Source organism: Podarcis filfolensis, assembly GCF_964270895.1.
Source record: "Podarcis filfolensis genome assembly, chromosome: 18".
In the NCBI taxonomy this organism is placed as follows: domain Eukaryota; kingdom Metazoa; phylum Chordata; class Lepidosauria; order Squamata; family Lacertidae; genus Podarcis; species Podarcis filfolensis.
This window is the reverse complement of record NC_139622.1, coordinates 12,990,389-12,997,940: the sequence shown is the minus strand read 5'-3', so window position 1 is coordinate 12,997,940 and position 7,552 is coordinate 12,990,389. Positions and strand designations below refer to the sequence as shown.

The 7,552-nt window shown below is 52.5% G+C and overlaps 1 protein-coding gene across 1 annotated transcript; it reads left to right on the top strand.

Moving 5' to 3' along the window:
- Positions 1-233: 233 nt before the first annotated feature.
- Positions 234-6,113, top strand: LSM4 (LSM4 homolog, U6 small nuclear RNA and mRNA degradation associated). The gene is made up of 5 exons (XM_083594989.1): positions 234-340; positions 1,540-1,581; positions 2,486-2,584; positions 4,285-4,468; positions 4,997-6,113. Exons 1-5 carry the CDS (start codon positions 338-340, stop codon positions 5,089-5,091), a joined length of 423 nt encoding a protein of 140 aa, XP_083451115.1. The 5' UTR covers positions 234-337; the 3' UTR covers positions 5,092-6,113.
- Positions 6,114-7,552: the final 1,439 nt, after the last annotated feature.

The following is a 7,552-nucleotide window of genomic DNA, read 5'->3' as shown; positions in this document are numbered from 1 at the left end:
CACCGCACCACAAAATAAAAGGAGGCCAATATTTCTGTAATATTTCCTCCTTGGCCAGAGGCAGAAGCAGCCGCCGCGCTGCATTGTGGGCAAGGCGCTCCTTTCTCCGCCGCGGGGCCTGCTGGGTAAAGCGGACCCTCCGTCCTGCGGCCTCTTTGCGACACTGTCGCGCGCGCCGCTCCCGCCGTCGCTTGACGGCCGCCGCTCCGGAGGCTCCCCATTGGACCGGCGCTGAGGCCGAAGCCTTCGGCGGGCGGAAGCCGGAAGCGGAAGTCGACGTTGCTGGGGCGGTGGAGGAGCAGCAGCAGCAGCAGCAGCAACGTGAGCGGGAAGGAAGATGGTGAGGCTGGGCAAGGGGGAGGGGGCTGGGGAGGGTCTTCTCGGGAGTAAGCCCGGGGGGAGGGGCTTTTCCGCCCCGGGTCAAACCCGGGGGGGCTCACAGGGGGGTTGGCTATGGGGCAGGACCCACTGGGTGCCGGGGGGGCTGGAGGAAGGCAATGGAGCAGCCTCTCCACCCCCTCGAAAAGGCAAGGGGGGCTGCCCCCGCCCCCGGTGAGCTGAGTTGCTCAGGGGCAGGACCCACTCAGCTCAATGGAGTGTCCTGGGAAGGGGAAAGTGGGATGGCTGGAGGAAGGCAGTGGAGCGGCCTCTCTCCACCCACCCCCGGTAAGGCAATGGGGGCTCCCTCTTACTGCCCCTGCCCAGGTAAGCTGAGTCGCTCAGGGGCAGGACCCACTCAGCTCAATGGAGTGTCCTGGGAAGGGGAAAGTGGGAATCCTCTAGCCTGGGGGGGCTGGAGGAAGGCAGTGGAGCGGCCTCTCTCCACCCACCCCGGTAAGGCAATGGGGGCTCCCTCTTGCTGCCCCCGCCCGGCTTGTGGCGCAAGTGTCAAACAAGGAGGTGGGGAGGGGGCTTGGGTCAAGCAAAAGGGCTTCGCTCCTCCCCGCCTCCCAGGCAAGCCGGTTCCTTTAGGGATGAGACCAACTGAGCGCGATTGCAGCATTCGTGTGATAGAGGGGTGTTTGTGTGCCTCCCCCTTGGATCCAGCCAAAGTAGTTCCCTCCCCACATCTTCCAGATATTCACTCAGCAGTAGGCCCCACTGAGCTCAATGGTTTTCCTGGGGTAAGGTTGCTAGAGGAAGGGAGTGGAAGGGGGGCTTATTTCCCTCCCTCCAAGGTAAGGAAATGGGGGCTGCTGCGCCCCCCTGATGCCCAGTAAGCTGAGGGTTATGTTCAGCTGGGAATCACAATTATTCTGATTTATTCTTATTTATTGAATTTATATACCGCCCTATACCCGGAGGTCTCAGGGTGGTTCGAGCGGGGAGAGTTGTGGCTGCATGCTCAAGTCCTGCTGGGGGGCTTCCCTTTGGGGTGTCTGGGTGGGCAGTGTGAGGGCAGGACCCTTTGGCTTGATCCAGCAGGGCTCTGCTTAGGTTCTGAAAAGCATGGCGATGATTAAGGTCGGCTCGACTGTGAAGACTCCTTTACCTGCCAGGTGTGGTTCTCAACCTGCCCAATTTGCCCCCCTTTTGCAGCTTCCGCTCTCCTTGCTGAAGACGGCGCAGAACCACCCCATGGTGAGTCCGGGTTGCGTCTAGCCTTCAGTCAAACTGCAGAGGAGGAGGCTGACGCGCTGCTGAGCGGTACAATTTCAGACTGGCTGGATGCACCTCCAGTTTTATTCATTTTTAAATGCCTGCATGGGGGGGAGGGAAGACTAATCTAGAACCAAACCAGAGCCAGCGATGTGTAGCGGTTAGAGTGTTGAACTGAAACCAGGTTTCAAATCTCCCCTCTTGGACTAGCCTGCCTTGTAAGGGGGGAGAACTATGAGTGCTGCCTTGAACTCCTTGGAGGGAAAGGTGGGGTCTACAGTGGGACCTTGGTTCTCAAACTCCAAAAACCCAGAAGTAAGTTTTCCAGTTTTTGATAAAAATTTGGAAGCCGAACATCCGATGCGGCTGGCAGCTCTTGTTTCCGGGACATCTGCACCGATCAGAAACTGCACTTTGGTTTTTGAACATTTTGGAAGTCAAACGGACTTCTGGAACGGATTAAGTTTGGCACTTTTGTTTTTGCTCTTTATTTTGCATTTTTGTTTTCGGAAACCGTTCGGAAACCAAGGCACGGGTTCTGATTGGCGCAGGTGCCTCGGAAACAATCGTTGACATCAGATGTTCCGCTTCTGAAAAACGCTGAGGAACCAGAACACTTTGGGGGTTTTTAGGCATTTGGGAACCAAGGTCCCACTGTCCTGGGCTTTGGGAAGGCAAATCAAGGTCTGTGGGGGTGTCAAATGTTGCCCAAAAGGCCTCCAGGGCTGTGAGAGAGAGGGAGGTGCCTCTTTAGATCTGGGAGGTGTTTCTGGAATGCGGAGGGGGGTTGTTGTCCGACACCTGGAGGGCCCCAGGTGTTTCCCCCAAGATTCTGGTGCTCTGGGAGCCCAGTTCCTTCATCTAATCTCCCGCCTTCTCTTTCCAGCTGGTGGAGCTGAAGAATGGGGAGACTTACAATGGTCACCTGGTCAGCTGTGATAACTGGATGAACATCAACCTGCGCGAAGTCATCTGCACGTCCAGGGTAAGTATTATTACTATTTATATTATTATTACTGTTATCTTCAAGTGATACTGCAAGCTCACACTTCTCCCTGTGCTTGTATACCCACTTAAGGTACACATGTAAGAGGCTCGTTTCTCATTTTATTTTGGGAATGATGCACTGCATTGCTTAATACTTTCCAAATGGCCATTTTACAACGCAGTTGTGCTCTACATTATAAATCCAGCAGAGCTAGGAGCTGCTCCTTTTTCTTTTCCAATGTATTTCTTATCCATGATAACGCTTTTGAGAATGAGTGTGGCATGAGCAGATTTTTATTCCAAAAGTGTGGTGCAGAAGTTTGAGAGCAGGCAATGGATGTTATGGATAATTTTCATTTTGTGTTGTTATTTTTTAAAGTTCAATAAAGTAAGTTAAAAGCAGAAAAAACCCATTCTGAGGGTCATCCAAACCTTTGGCGCCAGCCCATTAGGGGCCTCTTAGCACAACCCCACCATCCCAGGGAGCGCTCTCACAAATTTGGGAACCCCTCTCTAACCCCTGCGCCACACTGCCTTGCAAACCAGCATCCCTTTTCTGCCTTTTGGTGGGGTGCTGTTTGCCCGCTGTCCATTAGGTGGCGCTGCCTTCCAGCCCAACCTTCTCGGAGATGGGAGGGCCGGGCTCTGGCACTGGCGAGACTGGGGGGGGGGGACTCCTTTTATTTTTCAGCTCAGCATGGGAGGAGCCATTTTTGCACAAAACTCGAGTCTCCTCCGGAAGAGAGGGAGGTAAATGTTAGCGCAGAGCTAAGCAGGTTGGCAGAAACCACACTGGGGGCAGGATTAGAAATGGGGTTTCCCCTTCAGCTTTAAAAAGACAGCGTTTGTGTCAGCCGGTTTTGCAACAAGAAGCACGAAGCTTCCAAAACAAAGGGGCTGTAGGCCGCCTGCCTGAGATTGCCTCCAGTTGGGCAGGAAAACGTTCAAAGGAAGAAAGATAGGGAGAGAGCAGTACATTGGTCCCTTGGTTCTCAGACTTAATCCGCTCCGGAAGTCCGTTCCAAAGCGTTCCAAAACCAAGGTGCGCTTCTTTCCCATAGAAAGTAATGCAAAACGGATTAATCCGTTCCAGACTTTAAAAAACAACTCCTAAAACAACCATTTAACGTGACCATTGATCCATAAAGTGAAAGCAATAATCAATGCACTGTGCTATAAAATAAATAGGACAGTATTGTAGATGATAAAAATTAAAATTATTATTTTTTTCTTACCTGCACTGATGACAGTCATTGTTTGGATGGGGGGCTTTTATCCATTTCCACAGTCACACAATCAATCAATCAGTAGCTGAACTGGGTTCCGCACAGTCACAAAAACAAATGAACTAAAAACACCTCAAAAACAAATACACAAAATAAAGAGCAAAAACAAATCACCAAACTTAATCCATTTTGGAAGTGTGTGTCACTTCCGAAAAGTTTGAAAACCAAGTCGCAGCTTCTGATTGGTGCAGAAACAATAGCCGACAGCCGCATTGGACATTTGGCTTCCAAAAATCGCTCGAAAACCAGAACACTTCCAGGTTTTTGGAGTTTGAGAACCAAGGCGTTTGGGAACCAAGATACCACTGTATTATTGAACTCGCTCTTTTCATTCTGTTTCTGTCTGGAGTCGTTTTCTTTTTTAATCTGTTTTGGTCCTGGTTTCCCCCGTTCTTCCTTCTCCCTCGAGCAGGACGGAGACAAGTTCTGGCGGATGCCCGAGTGCTACATCCGCGGCAGCACCATCAAGTACCTTCGCATCCCGGACGAGATCATCGACATGGTCAAGGAGGAGGTGGTGTCCAAGGGGAGAGGCCGCGGCGGGATGCAGCAGCAGAAGCAGCAGAAGGGGCGCGGAGTCGGCGGCACCGGCCGGGGTGAGCCCCTCTCCGGAGCTCAGGGGCGGCAGGGGAATCTCCCACATCAGGGGGCTCCCGGCCTTGATATGTTGTTTACTAACATCCTTCCTAACTCGTGCTAGGAAGTTTCCCCACTTCGCAGAGTGCATTCCCCTTCTTACGCAGCAGAAAACTCGTTGCAAACTCGTGTGAGTTTCTTCAGAAAATACACAATTCAGTCTGGCTTCTTCAGATTGAAATGCGTTCTAATATTTTCCTGGTAAGACCCCTTGAATTCCTCCTAAGAGAATAAAGACGCCACAGTCTTATTTATAAGCCAGGCATATCCAAACTCAGTATTGGGGGCCTAATCCGGCCCGCTGGTCGATTTAATCCGGTCCCCGTGGCAGACATCTGGAGGCAGCCCTGTGTTGGGAAGTTTTTAAGGTTTAATGCATGTATTGTGTTTTTAATATTCGGTTGGGAGCCGCCCAGAGTGGCTGGGTGAGTGGCAAAGGGGTTCCCCTGAGCTCAGCCCCTTCCTCTTTTCTTCTCCCTCCCCCCCAGGTGTATTTGGCGGCCGTGGACGAGGGGGGATCCCAGGCAGCGGCCGAGGAGGACAGCAGGAGAAGAAGCCCGGGCGTCAGGCAGCCAAGCAGTGAGGAGCCGAAGATGGCGCCCCGGACTCAAGTGCCAGGCCAGGAAGGCTGGTCTGCCGTCCCTCTTCGCCCACAAAAGAAACTCTTAGGTCCCTCTGTTTCCATGCACCTCAGGGGAGTCTCTTTTTGCTTTTAAGTTCCAGTTATTAGAAATGAGTGTTTAAAGCGTCTCCCCCGAGCGCATACACACAGTTTAGCTCTTAATTTGAGAATCCAGGTAACCTTTTGGAGGGGCGATTCGACTTCGCCTCTTCCCTTTTTTGTTTTTTGGAATCGTTTTGGCAAGAGAAACGCCTTGCCAGCCTTTGGAACGACAGTAACGGAGAGGACGAGCGAGGCTTTCCGCTCAGAGTGTCAGGATTAAACGATGTAGCTTTCTTTTTATTAGGAAATGGGACTTGTCAAAGGCAACTTCAGCTCCGGGTTCAGTTTTTGGGGAGTGGGGTTGGATGAAAAGGTGTTGCCGGGCCAGGGAATTCTGCTGCTTCCACCTCATCACACCTGTGGGAACATACCTTTTCAGCCGGAGTTTAGTCTCCCAGCCTCCCTCTGCTCCTGTCTCTCTTGTTCAGCCTTCCCCCCAGCCCATTGCCCCCCAGATGTTTCCCATTTCCCAGGGATGTTTGGTGAGCAGGAGTGATCTGCGTCCATTCATCCCCCAGGATGTTACCGGACTCCGACTCCCATCCGCACAGCCGATATTCTGGGATGCTGATGAGAACTATCCAGCAACATCTGGAGGGAGTCGGGCTAATCTCTGCTTCCAAATTCTCCACACACCCATTTCCCTCCCAGGTGGAATTTGTTGCCTCAGCCTCAGATCTAAAGCATCCCACTTGTGTGACCCTTCTGAGAATCTCTCGGGAGGCTGCATCGGCCGCCTCCATGATATCACCAGCAGTTGGTCGGAGCCAGAACAAACGAGCTGCAACCATTCTTTCCTTTTCTTCTCCTTTTTTTAAATAAAAAAAACGTGCTTTGTAACCCAGTTTTAAGTTTACGAGCAGAATAAACTTGGAATCAGCTGTTTGGTGTCTGCGTTTCTGCCGGAGGGGCCCCAGAGAGCTCCCGTTCCCCTTCGGTTCTCAAAACAGAGCTTGCAAATCTGCTTTTGCTGTTTCACAATCTTGCAAGAAGTCCGTATCATGGCAGTGCCCCGCCTCAGCTGGCAGGCTCAGGGAGCGGTCAGTCTGCTAGTGGAAGTGGCCTGTCTCGGCCCCCTCCGCCCACAGGCAGCTCCTGCCCTGGAACACTTTGCCCTTTGCGAAATTTGGTTCTGGAAGCTGGCCGGATCCAGAAGCGGGTGTGGCGCTTGGATTCCCAGGCAAAGCTTGTTTTTGAAAGATTTCTTAAATGGATGAGGACATCCCAGGACGTTTCTGAGCACAATTCAAAGGGTCAGTGCTGACCTTAAAAGCCCCAAACGACCCAGTATCCCTGAAGGAGCATCTCCACTCCCATCATTCAGCCCGGACGCCGGGGTCCCTCTCCTGAGGGCCTTCTGGCAGTTCCCTGCCTGCAAGAAGTGAGGTTACAGCGAACCAGGCAGAGGGCCTTCTTGGTGGTGGCGCCCGCCCTGTGAATCACCCATCAGATGCCAAGGAAATAAACAACTTCCCAACTTTTAGAAGACATCTAAAGGCAGCCCTGTTTAGGGAAGCTTTTAATGTTTGATGTTTTATTGCTTTATTATTATCAGTAGTAATATTATGTTGGGAACCACACAGAGCGGCTGGGGAAACCCAGCCAGATGAGCAGGGTATAAATAAGAAATTATTATTATTATTATCATTATCCAAAGAGCCCTGCGGCAGCTGGCTCACCCAGGCCATCATCGTGGCCCCACAGTGGCCAGCCAGGCACCCCCAAAGCGAAGCCCCCATGCAGGGCATCTTTCCTCAATTGCGGCAGCTGATATAGAGAATCTGCTGTGCATGCAGGGGGTCCCATCCCCTGCCTGAAACCCTGGAGAGCCTCTGCTGCCAGTCAGGGTGGACAATACTGAGCTAGATAGGCCTGGAACGTGATGAGCTTGAGCATTTCCTCTTCCCTCCTGAACCGTTTTCCTTTGATCTTGTGTCTCCTGGTTGCAGGCTGGAGGGCAGGACAGCCCTCTGCCTCTCTCCCCCTAACTCGCTCGCTACTATCTCTGAACACTCTTTCCCTGCAGCACCTCGTGAGCAGGCAAGACGGCCTTTTCCGTGGGGTGGAAGCGGGTGTTTCATTCCAGCACCCATGGGAGCCAAAGTGTCTCTCTCCCCCTCCCTCTGGGAGACGCGCTTCTCTTCCAGAGCCGTGAGTCACGGCAGCCCCCGCCACTCGACTCTGGAATAGCTGCGCACCAAGCGGAGCAGAAGAAATGCTTCCAGGCCTTTGCTCAGCGGATAAAAATAATCTCTGTGCTCCCCCCCCCCCCCCGTTGCCTCTCCTTTATATATTCTTTTTATTAAGGTTTCCTTTTCCC